This window comes from Nannobrachium achirus (assembly GCF_963921795.1).
Source record: "Nannobrachium achirus genome assembly, chromosome: 9".
In the NCBI taxonomy this organism is placed as follows: domain Eukaryota; kingdom Metazoa; phylum Chordata; class Actinopteri; order Myctophiformes; family Myctophidae; genus Nannobrachium; species Nannobrachium achirus.
In genome coordinates, this window is record NC_137818.1 from 35767075 (window position 1) to 35791151 (window position 24077).

At 45.6% G+C, this 24077-nt stretch overlaps 1 protein-coding gene across 3 annotated transcripts in view; it reads left to right on the top strand.

Annotated features, from left to right (window-relative positions):
- Window positions 1–3900: 3900 nt before the first annotated feature.
- The window catches only part of hcfc1b (host cell factor C1b), a 35999-nt gene continuing 15822 nt past the window's right edge, over window positions 3901–24077 (top strand). The window contains exons 1-18 of one of the 3 annotated variants that reach the window (XM_080734148.1): window positions 3901–4678; window positions 6577–6725; window positions 6992–7152; window positions 7337–7545; window positions 7861–7945; window positions 8311–8417; window positions 9455–9634; window positions 10258–10566; window positions 11077–11225; window positions 11404–11532; window positions 11754–11975; window positions 18096–18176; window positions 18817–18976; window positions 20973–21212; window positions 21353–21435; window positions 21931–22084; window positions 23006–23103; window positions 23922–24017. In XM_080734148.1, coding sequence (XP_080590274.1) covers window positions 4495–4678; window positions 6577–6725; window positions 6992–7152; window positions 7337–7545; window positions 7861–7945; window positions 8311–8417; window positions 9455–9634; window positions 10258–10566; window positions 11077–11225; window positions 11404–11532; window positions 11754–11975; window positions 18096–18176; window positions 18817–18976; window positions 20973–21212; window positions 21353–21435; window positions 21931–22084; window positions 23006–23103; window positions 23922–24017 — 2796 coding nt within the window. In that variant the 5' untranslated portion in view covers window positions 3901–4494. The remainder of the gene's footprint in view (window positions 4679–6576; window positions 6726–6991; window positions 7153–7336; window positions 7546–7860; window positions 7946–8310; window positions 8418–9454; window positions 9635–10257; window positions 10567–11076; window positions 11226–11403; window positions 11533–11753; window positions 11976–18095; window positions 18177–18816; window positions 18977–20972; window positions 21213–21352; window positions 21436–21930; window positions 22085–23005; window positions 23104–23921; window positions 24018–24077) is intronic. The other 2 variants (XM_080734150.1, XM_080734149.1) reach the window with 2 other exon arrangements.

The window sequence follows — 24077 nt, forward strand, 5'->3', positions numbered from 1 at the left end:
CACCAACACAGGGGTCAGGGGTCTGCCATCAGAATAGCCACACCAGGGGCCACATGTGGCGGGGTCCCTGGGTGACACAGGTTCACCGTTGCTTTGATCTGTACCTAAACTTGGCATAAACTCTGGTCAGGGGTCTGCCATCAGAATAGCCACACCAGGGGCTCCATGTGGCCCCCAGGGGCCCCTGGGTGCCACAGGCGCACCGTTGCTCTGATCCGCACTAAACTTGGCAATAACACTGTTCATGGATCTGCCATGAAAATAGTCACACTAAAAAAATCTAAATAGCACTACAGCAGTGGTGACCATTGCTCTGATCAGCGCAATATAGGGATGGATTTGAAGTCTTGAAAATCTACTATAGTATATGTAGTTAATTTTGGAACCTGGCTATAGAGAATGAAAGGGAGACAGTAATGTGAGGTGCAAAGCAACAAGGGTTTTATTGGAAGTGGGGTAGGGCTTGTGGGGATGGCTGTGGCTGCAAGGCCCCGGCAGGCAGGCACACTGGGCCATTGTAGGGCTAGGCCGTATAAGGGGATTAAACCTGGGGAAAACACAGAAGGTAGTGGTGAGCAAAAGTGGGCAGAAAGGGAATGTCAGGCTTACGAGTATGTTCATTCGTGTTACAGAGCTGTGGTCCAACCGACCAGTTGCTGTGACTGCTTCCACTCCCATGATGCCACTCACATGTTTTTAGGCTACACTCTATGCAGCACAATTCCGGTTTCCGTAAATGTCAACTTGCGCTCGCTGAGGCTATAGGCTGGATGTTTATTCTTGTGCCCTTGCAGTATGCAAATTAATGAGAATGAGGAGCCAACAAACCCTTTCGTGCAGTGTGTGCACTCTGTCTGAGAATTGGGAATTGAGATTTTTTTAAGGGGATCGCTGCTAATGTGTGCCAAATAGGACCTCCACTGTTGTCGGCCAACCACTGTTTTATGTATTTGCCAGCAGAATTTGTGAGAATTAGTCAGGAATGTGAGATAGACATGGCAGGCAGAAAGACAAGTTAAGAACAGCATGGCTGTTTATATCATACTACTACTGTATAATATCATCTAAAAACCTGATGATGTAAGACACACATTACAGCTTATCACGCCACAGCAAAACATTTCCTGTTTGAATTCCACATTTCAAATACAATCAATTTTTTCAGTTTCATGTTTATTTGTTTTAACACATTCTAACATTTTAGCTGAATAATCATGTTATAATTATAAATAATTATTAATAATAAATCAAAATTAACATAGTGCAGTTTTTTATATTATTATTCTTAAGATACATCTAACTACACCTCTTGCTATAGCCTATTTATTTGTGTGTATTAATCTGAACAACAGTTCATGTATTACCTGTCTGTCACATATTTGTTGTAATTTACTGGGAGTATTAAAATGTTATTATGTTTTGTGCTCTTCTTGTTTGAAGCAACTACAGTACCTCAAAATGGTAATATCAAAATACAATATTGATCCATGCAAGAATTTGATTATTGTTGGAGACTCATGGCCTGGCTTTCTAGTAGAGTTGGGATCTCATCACTTGGAGGGACAGAGAGTCACACTGTGATTGTCAGGCTGCTGTTTTGATTTGATTTCATTTAATATATCCATGAGTTCACACAAACTAGTTTTATGGTCTGTGTGTGTGTGTGTGTGTGTGTGTGTGTGTGTGTGTGCTCTTGCTCTTGAATATATGTTGTAAAACTACAGTTTTATTAAACTATACTGCACTGTTTTCTATTTCCGTACATACTCAATGCCTGAACATAATTTGCTGATGAGACGTATCCCTACTGACAAGTAAAGTCTGCACACACAGTGTTTGCACATGTTTTGCACCCTGTCTGTCTGTCTGTCTGTCCGTCTGTGTGTGTGTCTGTCTGTGAGCAGTTCATCTCCGGCACCATTGGCCCTTCTACTTCTACAGATTTTCTCCTAACATAACATCACGCAAATTGGTACACTATATCTCTATAGTTATATGATCCACCCGGATCTGTCTATTAACTTTCAACAAAATGCCTCAAATCATGAATGCAGTGTGCGATTTTCGTGAAATTTGCACACAAATCCCCACTAGGCCGAGGAACAAATACCACCTTTTCACATTGGCCTGTTATAGCGCCACCAGCAGGTCTATTTTTGGAACAAAATGCCTCAAATCATGAATGCAGCATCTGATTGCTGTGAAAGGCCTAAGATGACATGAAGGGTGTTCCACATGTTTTAGTGGCAGGAGAACGAATTTGAACCTTTTTAGAGACAAATATGGGTTGAACGTGATTTGTGGTGCTGCCTCTGGTGTTGTAATTGTGGACACCCTTGATTAGGAAGTATTTTGTCAGGTAGGCCTATGGGTATCTTGGTGGTGTACAGTATCTTGTACACCAGGCCCATTGCAAGATGTTCTCTGTCAGCTACCGTGAGCCAGCCCACGCTTATATAGTGATAAGCGGTAAGGTGGGACAACACAACACATTCAATTATCTATTATCACAATACGATTTGTGCAATGGTGGTGTACTGACTGGATGTTCAGTAATGCATGATTTTGCATCTACAAGTAGCCTAATTACAACTAGAAATAGTTCAAGAATGAGTTTCACTGTTATCTCTCTCTAATACCTCCAGATTACAGACAGTACTGTAAATTGTCAGTCAAGGAATTCTGCTTCAAATAACATACAATATCAGACTAATGTCTAACAATAATGTTCAAATGGAGCCTAATGCATATCAAATTAGGGGTCCTTGAAATTAAAAGGGTTGAATCACTGCACTATATTACTGTTATAAATATGCCATTAATGTGTTCCCCATGGGCAATATTGTTTTCCCTAGGGTGGGTGGGGAAAACTCGTCTGTAAATGAGATCAGTTCACCAATCACAAAGAGCAGTGTTTTTCAGATAGGGTATGCAGAAGTAAAAAGGGAAAATACAGTTATTTGAATCTGTTGATCTGTAAAGTGAGGGCTTTTTTTTTGCCTTGCACTAATTGCAACTCTTTTATTCAATTTTTAATGTTGCATTTTTTTTTAAGAAGGGTGAATGGTTATTCATTCATAGGCGTTGAATTATGAAACCAGCATCAATAACCAACCAACTAGCCAATCACAGGGCGACGGTCCCTGTGACGGATGTAGCGTCTACCACGGGATAATAAATAGATAATAATAGTTTGTATAAAATGATGGCGTTTTCCTGAGCGGCATCACCGGCATGTGAAGATAGATGTACATTTATTATTACAACCAGAGTTTTACTCCCTAGTCTAATGCAATTTACAGCTTAAGACGATTTAGTATTGGGTAAATGTTAACGATAAAGCACACTTCACTATTATTATGAAGGGCTGGCATTACAACCCAATAAGGGAAATCGGTCATCTCTGACCCATATTTTCTTGTTTTGGATTTTTTTTTGCCAAGCTTGCTAGTCTACATGCCAATTGCTAAATTAAAATGTATTGTATTTTTACAATGCTGGAAAGTAGTTTTGTATTTTTTTTATTGTTTTGTTGAATAAGAGTGGTTGTTGTTTTAAATGCACACAGTCTTCTATATAAATACAATTCAAGCAGTTACTTATTCCTGTGTACAACTTAGTAACCTGACAGTAGCTAACGTTGCTAGCCCATTAGCTGCTAACAGCAACAGCAGCAGCTGGTTTCCTTAAACCTGATTCTTCCATGGTTCCATGATTTAGAACGGACCTACAGAGGCCTGGTATCGTGATAAATATCTCAACAATCACAACAGCAACTTTATCTTACATGAATCTGAATTAAATGGTTTAAAACGACGAGAGTTGTTGTCAGGTTAGCATAGCCGCCTATTAATGCAGTGCTGCCATTTTCCTCCAGTTGCTCTAGCAGTGTGTGCAATGCAGGCTGCTAACAGCAAGATGGCGGCTCCCATAGCATCATTATTAAGAAGTGCTGCTGTTGACGTTTAGCTGCAAGTTAAAAACACAAAAATAGATTTTTACAGCAATGCACGGAATCGCCGTGCATTGATGAATAGTTGGATCTCCGTTCACTGAGGCCTGTTGGACTATTCACATCATTTCTGAAGAGTGGCTTTTTTCTTTTGCTAAATGGCGGCTCCCGTAGATTTCTCATAGCTACATTAGTTAGCTAGCTAGCTTGCTAATTGCTAATGCTAAACGCAAGTTGACTTGCATACCTCACAGTATGCAGTGAGTTGTGAGTATTGTTAAGTTTGGGAAAAACAAGAACATTCATTGTCTATTGGCACACTGGAGAGAACGAGTGGATATATTCTTTTTTTTAATTCTTTGAGTGTTGCGCACTGCGACTCTTAACTTGTCGCATGCTAGCTGGTTTATCTCAACTAGCTGCTTAGCTTCACAAGAGGGACACTAGCCTGGTTGTGGTTGAGCTAACAGTAACCACCGGCTGGCTGCGGGCTAGTTGTTGGACACAAGTGTACAGAGACTTTTAACTTGGGATTTTGGACCATGTCTTTGGAGGCCTGTGGTGGTCCGGCGGTCATCCAGCCCTGCTGGAAGCGGGTGGTGGGATGGACCGGTCCGGTGCCCCGTCCCAGACATGGACACCGCGCCGTGGCCATCAAGGAGCTTATGGTGGTGTTTGGAGGAGGAAATGAAGGGATAGTGGACGAGCTACACGTCTACAACACAGGTCAGTTCAGATAGTGGTTCTCAAACTTTGAAATGTGGAGGTTTCCCCTCAACTGGTTCCATTTGTACACTGTCAAAGTTACAGACTCATGTGGGTCTATTTAGACCCTCATAAAGGAACATAGTGAGTCCCTGGCTGAAATCCACTTTGAGAACCACTGTTGTACACAATATGCTGCTGTACAACATATAGCCTCAGGAGGCTAATGTCCTCACTTCCACGCTAACTACCGGCATTAGCCGACTGTAATAACAAACCAAGAGCAACCTTTTCCCCCCAGCGTCAACATATTCTTAAAGTTGCGATCATTATGTGACACATATGGACATTAACTGACATGGCTATGTCGTTAATCAAAATGGGCAATAAGATAGTTCTGATTGGTAAAAATACACTGTTAGCGGCTCTGTACCAGGAAGCATGCTAACAATGCTAAGTGTGTGTAGGGAGAACATGCTAACAACAGAACAGTGGAGCAACACAAAGAGAAATGGCGCGTTTTACCGAAAACATTGATGACGTCACATCCCTCTTCAAAACAAATCTTAGTTAATAATTCCAGAAAAACAGTTGTTAAACACCAGGTTGATTCATAATAAACAGTAGAATGCATTATGCATTTCAGTTCATTATTGATTAAGTATAATAGATTTATTTTAAAATAAACAACAGCTTGATTTATAACGAATGAATGAAGTGTATAATAAACTGCACATTGGCTGTTTTTCAAGATTGTTGAACTATTTCTACACTATACATTTCATACACCTAGACAAGGCCCGATCATTTCTATAGTTTTATTTGTGGGATATTGTATACTATAGTGTGAGAAAGACATCTCTGTAGTCTGTCCTCAGTGAACTGAAGTGATGATGTATGAAGTTACCTGGTCAGTATATTGATCACATTATTATAAAGAATTGTCTATTGATAACATGGTTTAGTACAAGCAGCTGTACAGCCATCAGAATCCAGGCAGACAAAAGTCTAGTCTGCCAGCCAGCAGTCGGTATATTAAAGGCAGACAACTTTTGGAATAGTTCAGATCAGGATGACAACAGTCAGCATACAGGTTTGACAATTGTCAGAATACAAGCTGACATTTAATGTCGGAATACAGACTAACAGCGGTTCAAGTCAGGATGATGTAAACTAAAGACTTTCTGATTCCTAGGTGAGATCTGAGAATAAAAATAGACCTTTAGGTACAGTATGTATGTACTGTACATGTGGTTAGACATAAGGTGTGAGGTTGTTACACTTATACTGTAGGTCTGCATTAGCATCCGGTATGTTAAGGAGATTAGTATCAACGCATTGTTAGGTTCCCAGTTCCCACAACAAAAAAAGTTTCAATGCATTGTCAGGTTCACATAGGATGGTAGACCATACTCATAATAAAAACTCCTTTCACTGGTTAATCCATTTGGTAGATCCACAAGGAAAAAGGAAAAGTCCATGTTCAGAAACCTGGTGGTCTTGATACTAGGCCTCCTTGCCTGAGGCTGAGATCTGAAAATGCTTGCGGCCAACTCATCTGACCACTTAAAATGGTCACATGGGTGGGCCGCAATTTAGAGATTTTCAAGTGGGCCCTGATTTAGAGTTGAATCACTGTTCTATATATACTACTGTCTGCTTAATGCCAGTGTCTCCTTGACATGCATTTCACCGAACCATCTGCATGTTTGACATGGCTGGCAACTTCCTCGCAGGGAGTTGCTGTGCAAGCTAAGCACTATTTAGCTGTGCTGATCATTCAGCTACTATATAATCCCAAGGGTAGACTTTGCAGCTGACCACTGATACAAGTTTATTACCCATTTATCTCTCCCCTCACCCTTAGAAAATATTGTTTGGGTATGTATGTGTGAATGTGTTATAAATGTTTGTTCTAGCTACCAACCAGTGGTTCATCCCAGCTGTCAGAGGAGACATCCCTCCAGGTTGTGCAGCGTATGGGTTTGTGTGTGACGGTACCAGACTGTTGGTATTTGGAGGAATGGTGGAGTATGGAAAATACAGCAATGACCTCTACGAACTACAGGTGAGCTCCTGTTCTAAAACTACAAATACACTTTAGGACACCTGTTGGAAGTCCACTTCTGGAGATAACAAATAAATGTAGAACCTGCGTATTTTAGATAGATTTGTATTTATTTATTTATTGTTGATTACGGCAGTCATTAGAATATCATTCTATTGGTTTAATTTTTTTTTTATCAGACCAGGGGTCGGTACTATTGGAAGATAGTTTTTTATTTTATTTTGTATAATCGTTTTTATTTTTATTTTATTATTATTATTTATCAGGCCAGTCGTTGGGAGTGGAAGCGTCTTAAAGCCAAGTCTCCAAAGAATGGCCCGCCCCCCTGCCCCCGCCTGGGTCACAGCTTCTCTCTTATTGGTAACCGCTGCTATCTGTTTGGAGGGCTGGCCAATGACAGTGAAGACCCCAAAAACAACATCCCCAGGTACCACATTCAGTATGCACAACGCTACAACTAACATAGTAAACATACACTAAAACAACATGCTGAAATTAACATTAATTGTTTGCTTAATGTTCATCTATTTATTTACCACAATCAACTCGCATAACCGTACAGCAGTACCACTCACACAATACTCACCCACAACTACTTTGTACGTCCCCAGGTACCTGAATGACCTGTACTCGTTAGAGTTGAGGGCAGGCTCCAGCGTCGTTGGTTGGGACATTCCACTGACCTTTGGTGCGCTGCCTCCGCCCAGAGAGAGTCACACAGCAGTGGTTTACACCAGCAGCACAACCAAGAAGTCACGCCTCATCATCTATGGAGGCATGAGTGGCTGTCGCCTGGGAGACCTGTGGATGCTCGACATAGGTGGGTATCATTGTTATTGTTGTGATATGATTGTGAAACTTGAACAATTATGTTCATCATGTGCTTCCCATGACATATGACCCCGGTTGACCAGATGGGGGCACTATAATTGCAGGTAAAAAAAAAGGTTTAGTGTTTTAGTACTGGTTTATCAGCAATTGCCTATTGCTATTGCCTATTTTTAAATGCCAGCATTGTAATGTAATCGTTATCAGACATTGCACATGATTGTCGTATGATATTATTTGATAATACAGCATGATGCAGCGTTTATTCATTACTGATTAATTGATTGATGTACTTTCTATACTTCAGACTCTATGAACTGGACAAAACCAGGGATCAGTGGAACATCCCCTCTACCTCGTAGCCTTCACTCTGCTACTACCATTAATAACAAGTGAGTACACGCCCAAACACTTTACCTTTACCACCAGTAACAAGTTAGTGCTCTGCTACTGCTACCATTAACAAGGTAGCACACACTTAAACTGTCTTATTTGTGACTGTGTATTTGCACATACGGCAAAATGTGTCCTCTGCATTTACTCCATCCTAAGTATCAGGCGCTATGGGGGCAGTGCCAGGGGAACAGATAGGTTTAGTGTGTTGTAAATTGTCTTGCTCAGTGACAGTTTAACACATAGACTGGGACCGGGATGCAAACTGGGGATCTTTTTGTGCCAAATAAAGAGATGATATAACAATAAGGGTTGTTATTGATCCCTTGAATGAAGCTGATGTTGTTTTTCTTTTAATTTACAGGATGTTTGTATTTGGTGGTTGGGTTCCTCTTGTCATGGAAGACGTTAAAGCAGCAACACATGAAAAGGAATGGAAATGTACAAACACATTGGCCTGTCTCAACCTAGGTAAATGAGCAGACACACACACACACACACACACACACACTAAACAATACATGCTAGCTGGCTTGTTTGAACCTACAAGTGTTAATTATGCCTCCACTGACAAGGCCGGAGAAGAAAATAAATGTCATAAGGGAAAGGGGGCAGATTTACAAGCTCTCAACATGTCATGCTGCAAGGTGTTGTGGGCTTGTAGATCAGCTATTCTCATAAAGATTGTAAAACTAGTGGAACAATTATAAACAATTAAACAAATACCCTTTTTTAACATTCCAGACTACAAAATCAGAAATAAATTGTATATTTATATATACAATTTTATATATATATTTGTTTTTGGGCTTTTTTATGCCTTTATTTGATAGGACAGTAGACTGACAGGAAACAGGGAGAGAGAGATGGGGAATGACATGTGGCAAAGGTCGTCCGGATCGGGAATCGAACCGGCGACGCCAGCAGGCATCATAGCCTAGTATGTGGTATGCGCCTTGACCACCAGGCCAGCGGGCGCCCCATCATAGAAAGACTTAAAATTATATGCTATATTGTAACGGTCCATATCGGAATCGTATCGAATGCTTTCATATCGTATGTCGTATCGAAGATGAAAAATCTATATCGCAGCATCTCTAAAAGAGACATGCAACCGTGATACTGTATTTCTAGTTCCATGTACTGTATCTCCAAGAGTTATCTTTTTAACTCTGTATGTACACACACTATATAACACATGACTACACACATATACAGGCCTTTCCTGCTTCTCCATTCAAAGCCTTAGGAAGCCAAAGAAGCGCAATGTGATATACAAATATTCACTACATATTCATGCTTGCGCTCATGCCTTGCAGAGAGAAAACTCTGTGTGTTTTGTAGACAAAGAAAGAAACTAGCGTGAGGATGAATATATAATTAGAGAACTTTCCATTTTCATTCCTTTAACACTGTATTAATAGATACATTAAAAGACATTTCGACAGACAGATACCTGGGTAACACTGCACTGTGCACGTCTGTCTGTTTCTTTCGATGTGTGTCAGATAATCAGTGTTGGGAGACTGTTTGGATGGACATGGGGGAAGACAACGTTCCCAGAGCAAGGGCTGGTCACTGCAGTGTCGCCATCAACTCCAGACTATACGTCTGGAGCGGGAGAGACGGCTACAGGAAGGCCTGGAACAACCAGGTGTGCTGTAAGGATCTGTGGTACCTCGAGACTGGTGAGTACTAATACTAGTACTACAGATACTATTACAAGTGTACTTCTACTGTAATAACACCACCTGCAGAAATAGTTGTCCTAAATACAGTAGGAATAGTTGTACTGCCCTAATGAATACACTTAAGTCGTTTGTAGGCCTGTCAAAATTATTACATAATTGCCTAATCGAAATTATTTGAGTTGATCACAATTATTTGGTATAATCGTTCCCATGGTGAAACATTTTCAGACATTTACAAAAATATCAGAAACGGCAGATCTATTGAAAAAGTAAAAGATTATTAAATATGGCCTATTTTGATTACATTATTTATTTTGATTATTGGTACCAGTCATTATCAGTCATTTCTGTGTTAGGTTATTTGTTAAATCTGCACTCTCCTAAAAGGCAAACATTCGTTGCCAAAAACAATACGACATGTCTCCATTCCGACACTAACCCTATCTCTAACCTCTATGGAAGTGTTGTCACTCCGACAATAAGATGTCACTGTCAGAGTGGCGACATGTCGGAATGGAGAGCGCCCCCCGCCAAAAACACTATGAAATTGTTAATCGCAATCACAATAACCATCAAGTAAAATGTACTGATGCTGACATCCCTATCTGTATGGTTTCCAGAGCGTCCCTGTGCACCGTCACGTGTCCAGTTGGTCAGGGCCAACACCAGCAGCCTGGAGGTGAGCTGGGGTCCATCCCAGACAGCAGAGTCTTACTTGCTGCAGCTCCAGAAGTACAACATCCCAGCTACACCTGGAGCCCCCCAGAGCCCGGCCTCTGCCACAACACCTACCCCTGCCCCCTCACTCAAGAGCGTCGCTGCAGCACCAGCCACCCCAGTTGGGGTACCCATGCAGGGCTACACCATAGTCCCCTCCCCCACCTCCTCTGTACCAGGAACCCCTTTGGCTGCTGCCACAAGATCACCAGGTAGATTTAATGTTATGTTTATATTTACTTGCGCCAGCATAGGGCGCAATTACTTTGTTCAGTGTTTCTGTATGTGGCGGTAAGCATTTGATTTAACGGATTTATAATGACCAAACACTCACTGTATATACTTTGTTGACCAGGGTCATCCAGGGGTGCCAGCATAGGGACATTAGGGTTCATAATGTGGTCAACCATGGCACCAAGTTGATTTTATATTATTTATAGACGGGTAGAATTTATATTGACACTAGAGCTGCAGGTAGGTTTATGTTTGACACATTTGTTTCTGTATGACCTTTGGTCATATTAAAGCCTGTGAGATTCTAATGTAAGATGTATCTCGGCTGTATTGAAGGTGTAAACGTGTGTGTGTGTGTGTGTGTGTGTGTGTGTGTGTGTGTGCGTGTGCGTGTGCGTGTGCGTGTGCGCGTGCGTGCGTGCGTGCGTGCGTGTGCGCGTGCGTGCGTGCGAAAAATACATTAACTCTAATGATAATGTTATCCACAGCCGTGCTGAAAGTGGCAGCAGCTCCTGGCACCACCAGCGCTGGGTCTGTGGTCACAGTGAGACAGGCCGCACCAAAATCTCCTGTCAATGTCACATCACTTCCCCCTGGTGTCCGTACGGTGGTAGCTGGGCAGGCGACACAGGCGACGGTAAAACCAGTCATAAATTACAGACATTCTATGGACATAAACCACAGACATGTTAACATCATAAACTAAAGTCATGCTAACATCTATACTACAGCATACACATTTAAATTAAAAAATGTAATTTAAATATAATAAATACCTGTTTTGGCCTAATTTCTAGTTGTCTTTCTCCTTTCAGCCCGTGGGAGGCAGCACTCAGATGAGTGGCATGGCTGCCCTAGCAGCAGCTGCTGCGGCAACACAGAAGATCCCACCTTCCACGCAAACAGTCCTCAACCTGCCAAGTGGAGCAACCATGGTTAAGACTGTAGGTGTGACCCCTGTATCTAACACCATGCCTGTAAATCACTAAAACCCTGTATCTAATGCCATGCCTGTTAACCACTAAAAATCACTATCTTATTATGAGTTAATATAAAAACATATTCTTTATAATCTAGGAAATGTGTAACACTGGTGGTAGAATGTCTGTTTTAAGACATGTTTTAATTTGGCTCTCTGTTATCTATCTGTCTGTCTCCTGTTCAGGTCAGTAGTCCGGGTACTCATATATTGAAAACAGCTGCTGCCCAGCTGGGAGGAGTGTCGGTAGGCTCCACCCCCGGAACCCCTGGCCGGCCAATCATCACTGTGCATAAGTCGGGCACAGTGACAGTGGCTCAGCAGGCGCAGGTTGTTACCACCATGGTGGGCGGAGTCACCAAGACTTTCACCCTGGTGAAGAGCCCCATGGGAAATGCCGGAACTCTGGTGTGTATCTGTGTGTGTGTCATCAGATAGTCATTCCTATATTACTCGTTACTCTGTAAAGTAATAACATTACAGTAATATATTATGTATTAAGTAATAAGTTAATGTCAACAGTGTTTGTTAATAATAATAATACGTTGTCTAATTCAGTGGTTCTCAACCTGTGGGTCTCCAAATTATTTTGAGGGGTCCCCAGATGATTAACTTAACATGTAACATTGTTTTCTCACTCAACAGTAAACAAACCAGCATAACGTTTAAGTGTATAGAGGGGATCTGCACATTTCTGAAGTGACAATTTAAGGACTTTTTAACACCTCTAAAATGACAAATTAAAGGCAGAAATTCAACCGAGGCACAATACGATGGTTACGTAGGTAACCACGGTTATGTGACCCGATTGGATCACTCCAATGTGGGTATCACTCCGCGGCGGAGGGATACATTCGAGGTAAGGAATAACTGATTCACTACCGTGCACACCTGTGCGTGCGTGGTTGGGGGTGTGGCTACCCCTATATAGACACAACCCCACCCACGCGCGCTTGCTTGAAGATCATTTTCGAGGCGCCTCAAGCACCACGACAGGATTGGAGTGATCCAATCGGGTCACATAACCGTGGTTACCTACGTAACCATCGTTATGTTTCCCCTCATTGGATCACTCCAATGTGGGTATCGAATTACCCGATTCATCTGGAGGTTGAGGTAAGAACAGACAGGTCAAGAAGGCTGAAGCCTAGAACCTACCCCAAGCCGGCCGCCACGTCTGAGAGGTCAGGAAGAGCCGCCCAGAACTGCCGCCACCACTGCACTGGGTGCGGCCACATTGACGTTGTAGAATCTGGCAAAGGTGGCCGACGAGGCCCAAGTGGCTGCGGCACACACTTCAGAGAGTGGGACCCCCCGCAGGAAGGCCCTAGATGTGGCCATGCCCCTGGTGGAATGAGCCACCACACCCACTGGCTCAGGCCTACCCGCCAGCCTGTATGCTAGTCGGATTCCATCCACAATCCAGTGGGACAGCCTCTGCTTCGACAGGTTTGACCCCAGGACCCGCTCGTCATGGCACACGAAGAGCTGGTCTGTCCTGCGCAGCGACTGCGTGCGATCCACGTAGGCCTGCAAAGCCCTCACGGGACAGAGCACACTGGGGGCAGAACCATGCTCCTCCCCATCTGCAGAAGGGGAGAAAGCAGATAGAGACCAGGGACTGTTGACATACCCCTCAGGCAGGACCTTCGGCAAGAAGGAGGGATTCGGTCGAAGAACCACACTCCTCCGATCAGGCCCTATTTGGAGGCACTCCGGGCTAACTGAAAGGGCATGCAACTCACCAACCCTCTTGGTGAAGGTGATTGCTAGTAAAAAGGCCACCTTCATAGAAAGGTGCTTCAGCGAAGCTGCCTCGAGAGGTTCGAATGGAGGCCTAGAGAGGGCTGACAAAACAATGTCCAGATCCCAGCGTACAGCCCTCCTAGCTTTGGCTGGACGCATACGTCTGGCCCCCTTCATGAACCTAGAGACCAGGTGGTGTCTCCCCACTGAACCCTCTGGAAGCTGGTCATGACCAGCAGAGATGGCTGCCAAGTACACCCTCACAGTGGAGGCAGATAATCCCTTCTGCAGAAGAGAATCTAAGAACTGCAATACCGCCTGCACATTGCAGGATTCTGGGTCCAGGCTGCGCGCAGCACACCAGGAACTAAAGATTTTCCAGCGCAAGCGATATGCTGCATTAGTAGAAGGAGCCCTGGCTCCCTCCAGAGTAGCCATAACCCCCTCTTGGAGGCCTAGCTCTGTCCATCGGCGCCGCTCAGGGGCCAAGCCCACAGGTTGAGCCGCCGTGGTTCCGGATGCCACAGGGTCCCTCCGGCCTGCAAGAGCAGGTCGGGTCTCAGGGGCAACTGCCATGGAGTCCCTACGAGGAGAGACGACAGGAGACTGAACCAAGGGCGCCTCGGCCAATACGGGGCAATTAGTATCAGCCTGTGACCTGCCAGCTTGGTCCTGTCCAGCACTGCCGGGATCAGGGGAAGTGGAGGAAATGCATACAGCAGTTCCTGCGGCCAGTCGTGGGCCAAAGCATCCAGTCCCAGGGGTCCCGGTGGCCTCGTCACTGAGAACCAGAGGGGGCACTGGGAGTTCACTGAGGCGGCAAAGAGGTCCACTCGGGCCCGGCCAAACCTCATCCAAAGCTGCTGCACTACCTGAGTGTGCAGACGCCAGTCCGCCTCTTGCGGCCCTGCCCTCGAGAGCATGTCCGCTGCTGTGTTGTGAGCCCCCGGAATGAACGCTGCACGTAGAGAAGCTAGATGCGCATGAGCCCACACGAGCAACCTCTCTGCCACTCTGTGCAGACGGGGAGACCTCAACCCGCCCTGGTGGTTGATGTAGGCCACCACTGTGGAATTGTCTGTCCTCACCAATACATGTCGGTCCCTTAGGGACGGGAGGAAAAACTGGAGAGCCAGGTGCACGGCCCTGAGCTCCAGGACATTGATATGGCAGCCCAGCCAAGGGCCCTTCCACAGGCCGCTCGCTGACCTGCCATTGTGCACCGCTCCCCAACCTGCCAGGGAGGAGTCTGTGCACACTAGCTCCCTGCGACACACCCTGTGCAGCTCCACCCCTTGACAAAGAAAGGAGCGTGAGCGCCACTTCGACAGTGCCCTCAGGCACTGTGTCGTCACCACAAGGCGACGATGTCTGTGTCGTTTCGGGTGAAACCCGTGGGAGTTGAACCAGAGTTGGAGAGGCCTGAGATGGAGCAGGCCTAAAGGAACCAGCAGTGAGGCTGCTGTCAGCAAGCCCAACAGACGCTGGCACCTCCAAACTGACACCTCCTGGCCGCGCTGAAAACGGCTCAGAGATGAGAGGATCTTCTCCACCCTTACCTGCGGTAGAGACGCCCTCATTGTCTGTGCATCCACCGACATCCCTATGAATGCCACAGCCTGGGATGGAGTCAAGTGACTCTTCTCGTGGTTTAACACCAACCCCAACTGCTGTATGTGATGCACGACTTTGCATGTGGCCAGATGCGCTTCCACCTCGGAGTGGGCGCAAATTAGCCAGTCGTCCAGGTAGTTCAGGATCGTTAGACCTCTGGCTGCCAGGGGCGCGAGGACTGCCACCATGCATTTGGTAAATGTCCTCGGCGACAGAGAGAGCCCGAAGGGAAGAACCATGAATTCGTACGCCACCCCTTCGAAGGCGAACCGGAGGTACTTACAACAAGAAGGATGGATGGGAATTTGAAAATACGCATCCTTCAAGTCGATCGTTGTGAACCATAGGCCCTTTGACATGGCCTGAAGAACACGGGCTGGGGAAAGCATGCGGAACTTCAACCGCTTTAGCCAGCGATTCACCCCTCGCAGATCGAGAATAGGGCGCAGCCCTCCGATCTTCTTGGGAATGACAAAATAGGTGGAGTAGTACCCACCTTGCCGTTCTAGCGGCTGTAGTATCCTGATGGCGTTCTTGTCCAGCAGCACAGATATCTCCTTCCGCAGCACCACCCTCTTCAGGGGGTCGGCCACTGTCGTAGGGTGGATACCTGTGAATGGGGGCGGCCGGCCTCGGAATTGGAGTCTGCACCCTTGGAGCATGGTGGAAAGCACCCAAGGGGACTCCACCCGCTCCTCCCACACTGCCCTTTGGGCCTGGGAGAAGCGGCCGAGGCCGGGCATGCCGTCAGGCTGACTGCTGTGGACCGCCACCCCTAGGAGGGCGGCGCTTGGACCTACGATTGTCGTAGCGTCCCTGACAGCGGTCCTCCTGCCTGCGCTTCTCGACTCTCCTTTGAGCCGGATTAGGTGGCGCCGCCTGAGGCTGCCTAGCAGGCCAGGGCTCTGCCGTCCTCTTGGGTTGACGAGGGCCCTTTCGGTCCTGACGACCTTTCCTGAAAGGATTGCCCCTGTCCCGAGGTGGAGGCATGAAACGCCTGAGGGTGTCCCGATCGTCCCTGACCTGGTCTGTCTGACGCAGGATCTCCCTGACCCCGGCCCCAAAGGTAACACCGGGGGTCACAGGGAGGTCGGAGAAGGTGGTCTGCATACCGCTAGGCAGCTCGGTCTGTGACAGCCAAAGGTGGCGCCTAGCCACCACAACCTGTGCCAGGGCTCTTCCATTAGCCCGGGCCAAGTCCCTCTGGATCTGGCCGATCAGGTCAGAGATCAGCTTTACCTCCTGATTGAGAGGCCCCTCCTCTGGCGTAACCTGGGGCAGCAGATTCTGCAGGTAGGTATGGAGGAGCGTCACTGCATTAGTAAGGCGTCCCACCGCTGTCAGTGACCCATAGACCGTCTTGAGGTCATCGTCAAACTTCTTGGGAGGGCCGGACTTAAGACGGGGGGTTTTCCCAATTATGTCCTTATCTGGCAGGACCATGGCTGCAACCATGGTGTCCATGGTTGGGTACCCCCGGAGGCCAAGGGAATCGGGCTCCGCCATGAAAGCCCATGGCCCCGACTCAGGGGTAAAGTGGAAGCGGGCGCCCTTATCAGCCCAGCCTTCCAACGTGGCCTCTTTGAAGGCACTGCACAAGGGCACAGCTGGCGGGCTGTCTTGAGCCCCCTCCTGGGCAATGCCCAAGGCAGCTGTGATCCTCCCAACGATGTCCTGGACCCGCTTCTGCATAGCAGGGGCCACACCAGGACCGTCACTGTCCTCCTCAGAGGGCTCAGCTGACTGTCCAAACCTGCGATTCACAGATCCGGCATCGTCTCCCAGCCAAAGGCCATCACTGGCCGACACTGAGAGGACGTCGTCCTCATGATGCCAGGCCTGCTCCCTGCGCCCGCCTGAACTGCAGGAAGGGGTAGCGGGACGATGGCTCGCTACACCCGAGGGAGGCAGAGCCGCAGCTTGAGCCACCCGGGTCCGCATGGCGGACAGACGGGCCCCCCTGAGCCGCTCCGAGAAGACTGAGCAGAACAGGCAGCCATTAGGGTGCTTAACCGCCCCCACTGCATGAGCCAGCCCCAGGCAGTGCATGCAGGACGCATGCGCATCCCCAGGAGGAATGTCCTCCGCGCACTGGACACAGCGAGCTGACATCCTGTAGTGGACCTGCTCCTGGTACCCTGTTGCAGGGTCCCCTCTCCCTATACACTGCACCCAGTAAGGGATTTACCAGGGGAGAGGCCCAGTGACAATGGTCGCCCCGTAAGGGCCTTACACCCCACAGCAACAAGGGCTTGAAAACAAAACAGTAGACAAAGGACTGAAAAAGGCTTCCAGTTTATGGAAGCGTATTCAGAAACAAAAAGAAAAACCAAAACTGAAAAAACAGTATAATTGCCCTTTAATGAGCATCTACTGTATGCAGCAAAACAGAAGGCTGACAGGCTACCAGGTTATGGTTAGGCCTGTCGGCCATGGAAATATACCAGCTAGCACCAGGTAATGGCCATGCTGGCTGATATAAAACAATCCAAAATATATATGCAGAAGAATCTCCAAGTGATTTCTGCAAAACAAGAAAGAAAGCACAAAAGAAAACCTCAGCAAGCAATGCTATAGTAGAATAAGAGGCTTGCTTAGTGCAGCCAGCTGCTAATGCATGGCATAGCTAACAGCGCTACAAACATTTAGCAACCAGCATAATGGTACACACGGTATAAACTCAAGTGTCTCGTGAGGAGGGCTACACCGTAGCAGCTCCAGGCTAACCTTAGCCACTGAGAGCACTTGGATGCGAATCAAGTCAAAAGAGCTATAATAGAGAGAAATACTTACCTTCTCTGCTCATTCACTTCCTTGACCTGAAAGTCTCGCCGAGAAATGAAAAAGCAAGCGCGCGTGGGTGGGGTGTGTCTATATAGGGGTAGCCACACCCCCAACCACGCACGCACAGGTGTGCACGGTAGTGAATCAGTTATTCCTTACCTCGAATGTATCCCTCCGCCGCGGAGTGATACCCACATTGGAGTGATCCAATGAGGGGAAACATAACAACCGTGTTGTAATGCATCAACTCTTAGTGCTTGTCATGGTGGGGGGGGGGGGCAGCTAAAATATGATTATTTTGGGGGTCGTGGCCTGAAAAGGTTGAGAACCACTGGTCTAATTTGTAGTCTAAATTGTCTTATACAATGCCTTTGTGTGTTTCAGCTTGGTAACCTAGGTAACCTGGGGAAGATGATTCAGGTTCAGAAGCCAGGTCAAGCTGGTGGTCAGACACAGATCATACAGGTACACTAACACGCATCACACGCAGACACACACACACCTTACACATGCTCCAGGTACACTGCGTGTGCATTTATTCTTTGAAATTATATTTTTGTTGTCTTTTTCAAGAATGACGCAAATAGCAGATCTACAAGCTCAATGCATTTCGTGGGCGCTGTGAGCTTGTAGATTAGCTATTTTCACTCTTCGTCGCCATAAGACAAAGTATATAGGGATTTTTCATATTCCATTCCAATTGGCTACATGTGATCGATTTGAACAAATCTGAAAAACGCAGAATCAAAAGCAATTTCACTGCAAAATTACAGTTTGTTAGTGTTTGTTGCAGAAAAGATTTTCTAGTTTGGTTCAAATGGTCTTAGTGAGTCATGTCAATGACCGTCAAACACTGTTTTGGTATTCCATACTATTTACATATGTGTGGGTGGAGCCCATTTCTATATAGCTTCCTTGTGTCCTTGCAAGGCCACCCAGCCTGGAGATCTGTGCTCCGAGGAAGCACCCTTTTCTAGTTGATAATGGTGCTTTTATGATATTTGACAGTGTAAAAATGGAACACTTGATTTAATTCCACTTGTACACAAAAGCCATACTTCAATTAAATTAATATCTCTTCTTGTCCTCTCTCTCAATATGTCAGACCAAAGGTGGTCAGTTACCGGCTGGTACCATTTTAAAGTTGGTGTCCTCAGCAGACGGGAAATCTACAACCATCATTACTACCACACAAGCCGGTGCTGCCGCCAGACCTGGACAAACCTTCCTAAAAACCATCCCCGTCTCTGCCCTGCAGCAAGGAGGTAACACACCAGAAAGAATAATACCTGGGCACTCCAGGAATTACTACCCAAATAAAATTCCGGAGCACTCGACTGCTGCACGTTTCTTTATTGCAGGGGTGACTGATGTTTCAATGCTTAGGGCATCTTCCTCAGTCATACACACACCTTACCTCACACTAACACAATGATTCTCAACCTGTGGGCTGTAAAGGTATTGCATGGGGGGGACAATTTAATATATTTAATTACATTATTTTCATCCACTTAAACCCTATTATATGTAGTTGAGGGTTCTATACTTGGTCCACTCCTTTTCCCCCTCTACATTAGTGGTGGGCAAAATCGTTCATTTCAGTGAATGAATCATTTTGTTCACGTTCACCTCTCAGTGGCGCTTCTTGCGCTAAGGCCTCTCCACACCAAAAAGTCTGCAAAGGACTGCAAAGAACTTGCAAAGGACTGCAAAGAACTGCAAAGAACTTGCCAAGAACTGCACAGAACTTTGTCTGCCGACTGTATGCCGACTGTACTTACTGTATGCAGTTGTGCGCATGCGGGGAGATATAGCATGAAATACCATTCCAAACCAGGAGGTGGCAGTAGTCTGAAAGGCTATTTTCACTCCATACTTGATCGTCCCTGCATGCCGTCGCTGTCGGAAAATGCTGTTATTAAGCCTATTATTTATATTATTATTTGGATAAAGTAGAAGTGTAGAACAACCTTTAAAACCAATCATAATCATTTAAAATTGTATCATGATCTGACACTTTCACAACATCTTGTTGCTGCTTCAGCGTTCTGCCTCCGTGTGACGTCGCGCATTGAAAATATCAGAGCTACAAGCTCACAACATGTCGGAACTTGAAGCGTTGTGAGCTTGTATGTCTGCTATGCTCGACACGCACCGTCATACGCTGAAGCACACATCCAGCTTTTCACAGCTGAAAGAGGAGGTAATCTAGATAACCAAACTGGACCCAGTTGAAACGTGGATATTATACAATCAAGCACCTTTCTAAGCGTAGCAATTGGGCAACTTCTACATCGCGCTAGGCAGTTCACTCGCGCCCACTTTATTCAGTTATGTGTAGTGTGTTGTCTCGGTGTCCTCTGTGACTGTGTGGAAACAGTATGCCAAACAGATAGCTACCAGCGGATTGTGTGTTGTCTTTTATCCGCTCTCGTTGGCTCATTTCACTGCCGACCGTCAAGGGACCGACTCAACAAAACCGGGCAAGTCCAGTTTCCCAGTTTTCGGTCGATAAGGTTCCCGACCCGCTGCCGAAAACCTGACGATGAGCTCCCGTTCGGCAACCGACGCTATCCACCGCCTTCCGCCGCCGAATCGTCGACGAATCTGTGCGGTTAAAAGTGGCCTTTAGGAGACGTGCGTGTTTCGCGCTGCCGTCTCGCTGCCGCCGCAACGACGGACGATCATTAGCTGTCCATTGTCATCATGTCTTTCATAGTTAAATGAAGGGGCATTACGTTTTACTAACTGGCGACCATTACTCTCCATTCACTCTATTGATCATTGTGAAGGAAGCTGGACCCACGTGCATTTACTTTATTACTTTCATAACTTAAATGTGGCGTGCTAAGTGGTCACTACTTTTGTCCAGGAACAACACAACACAACAATAGTTCTTATTTCAATTCAAATTGCAAATGAATGCATGTCCGCCAAGCTCACTCTGCTCCACTGTCTGAATGTGCCGTCCTGTGTGCAGAGGGGAGGGGTGAACGGAAGCGTGAACGTAACATTTTAGGGAAATTAACAAATCCTTCATGATTCTTTCTTGTGATTTGTTCTTATGAATGAATCACTCATGAACGACACATCACTACTCTACACCAACTCTCCAAATAGCCGACGTACAAGCACACAACGTGTCGCAATGCGTTGTTAGCATGTAGATCTCCATGGAATGTGCGCCCCCAGAAAAGGGACATTAGGGTTCAAGTGGATAATGAAATAAAACTTGATCTGCCTGCCTGTCTGTCGTTCCAGGTGTCTCTTCCGGTAAACCTATAACAATTCTGACAAGACCGTCAGGAGGAGTTGGAGGTAAAATCATTACCACCGTACCCAAGATGTCCACAACAACCGGACAGCAGGGACTCACACAGGTGGTTCTGAAGGGACAACCTGGACAACCTGGTACCATTCTGAGGACAGTCCCTGTGGGTGGAGTCAGACTGTCGCCTACTGTCAGCAAACCAACAGTCATGGTCGTCAAGGGCAACACAGGTAAACGGGTTGTGTGTTGTAAATGTTTTAACTGTCTGTATGACAGACAACATTGTGCAGTTGTGTTGTCTTCTATCAAATGTTAACATCAATGCAGGGATCTGTGCTAATATTATAGTGTAACATGTTTTTGTGTATAGGCATGAGTACCATGGCAACCGTCTCCAATACCCTGGCAACCACTGCTATGCTGGCTGGTCAGGTTACCACATCACCCACACAGGTATATACTCCTACTAATACTAATAAAACCACAACCACACCTCTCCTTCTCTCCTTCTGTTCTTCTGTCTTCTACTCCTTATGTTTTGTCTCGATTCTGGGTCTGACACTACCTTCTAGGATCACAGGATCACACTATGGGTGTGTCTCAGGTCCTTAAATTAAATCCCCCACGACGCCGTTTTGCCTTGCAACGTGCAGTTCGACACTTTTTGCTACAAGCATAAGATGCAACAAATTGGTAGACAGTCTTCTACTGCCGGTTCATGTGAGGACAGAGCAGAACAAGGACCTGATATGCACCGCATCATATGTCTCTGATCCAATGATCCATGTATTCCTTACTATTATTCATTGCTTTGAATGTTGATGATCTAGGATTTGATCCTTGTATTCCTTACTATTGGTTCATGTTTTTTTAAGTGCTTAATCTCATTCAAATATGGAAAGAATGAGTAGAATCCCCAAACAAAATGTGACGACAACCATTCTCCAGCAGGTGACGCTTATCACCACTCCCAGTGGAGTTGAGACCCAGGCTATGGTTCAGGACCTTCCTGTGGCCATAATGGCCTCTCCCACATCCGAACAGCCTGGGACCACGACAACTACTACGACTACTACTGCAGCTACAGATGGTGAAACCATGGGTAATACTCTATATGGGCTACACTCGGAAAAACAAACATCAATCCACTGTAAAATACCTGTGTCAATTTAACTTGGAGAGTGTACAAATGTAACAAAATTGACCAGTACAGTTACTTTCTTGAAGTAACCTTTGTAGTAAAAATGTATAGTCTTTACTTATAGGTAACTCTATCATCAATCACCTGGTCGTTCTGAGACCATACAGTGGAGGGTTATAGCAGCTATTGAAAGTGTGCTCCAATTATGGCAATGATCATGACATAATTTACAATGCAAAGTGTCTTAATAGTGAGAAGCCATGATGGTAAGGAATTGGCCTTAGTTCCCAGCCTTTCACTTATGTGACAGTCGTCTTTCTGTATGCCAGGAAATCAAGTTCCGTGGCCACATTTTCACTGATACTCTACATTATGATAGAGATATCTCTAGACAGTGCTGCAAACCTGATGATAATAATAATAATAATATGCTGCTACGCAGGTTCAGTATGTGTTCAGGTACTGAAGTGTGCACTCCCTAGTACAGTACACAGCTTTCTTGTACATACAAGAAAGGTAGCATGCAGAGTCTTAAAAAGGCCTACAATGATGCCCTGACGATACTATTTAAGCATATAGTCAATCCTGGTAAGAGCTGTCTCCGGTACTCGTCCAGGCTTTGTAAACACTGGAGAGTCAGCCTCTATTTATGATGTTTTTATTTATTGTTTAATTTGTGTGACGTCAATGTTTTGTATGTACTCTATGGACTCCAGGTGTGTCTGGAATCAAGTTTGGAATTGAATTGATTTCGATGTTACTATGGTGTTAGTAGGGGTATTGCAACTAGAGAAGTCCCACAATTAGATAACAACCAATATATCCTATATAACAAGTATTATATAATTACATGTTTCTCCTTTTTGTGTGTGCTCTGCCCAGCCACTACGGTGTGTTCCAATCCTCCCTGTGAAACCCATGAGACTGGAACCACCAACACCGCCACCACAGCCTCATCTGGAATGGGACAAGTCCTCCAGGTGAGATTCATAAGCGAGTTAATCACACTTTAAGGCATGCCCAAGGAGCCTTCATCTTAATCCTAACAGCAGCATTGGCCAAGTTGTTAATGCTGTTAGGTTTCAACTGTGTACCGATTTCAGATCTGTTGTTCAAACAGCCTTTTATTGGTGCCACATACGTGTATGGGTCAAAGAGCTCCAATTCTATTTGCACAGGTTATGGTTGGCCTAATGTCTCTGTGTAAGTGTGGAAGTAGTACTCAGATTGTTTTACTTCAGCCCCAGCATGCCTATTCTGCGTAGCACATTCAATAATTTTACCTCTAGAATGTTGTGGAGTAGAATGTAGTATTATCAAGTAACTCATCCAATCACAGAGAAATAACATTTGAACTCATTGATTGCTATGAAAAAACTGCGACTTTCGTAGTTGCCTGCCACGATGAAATGATTTTCTTACCTTTTTATGTGATCGTTTTTTGCGTGTGCACGATCGCTAAATCCGTGTGTACAATGCCATACAAGGACGATCACAAAAGGATTCATGCTAGCACGATCAAACGTTAGCATGCTATAAGCAGACCAGCTAGCAAGAAATGCTGCAGGCCATGTGACAGGATCTAGAAACAGAGAAAAAGGGGTTTGTCTGCAAGCTTTTGAATGGGAGCCAATGCAGATCCTGATCTTGGTCCCGGGCAAGCACTTTATTTTTGGCACTTCTGCACCTTTTTTGTCGATGATTTTTGAAATACATTTTATAAATAAGTTAAATATGGCTAAACTTGGATTACTGCAGGCCTGTCTCTAGTAGCTGTCTAACGGCCTGTGTGTTGCAGGTGTGTTCTAATCCACCATGTGAGACCCACGACACTGGAACCACCAACACCACCACCACAGCCTCATCTGGAATGGGCCAAGCCCTCCAGCCCCAGGTGAGATTCCTATGGCAGATACACACTGCACCACTTTTCAAGTTGTCAGGGAATCATCAG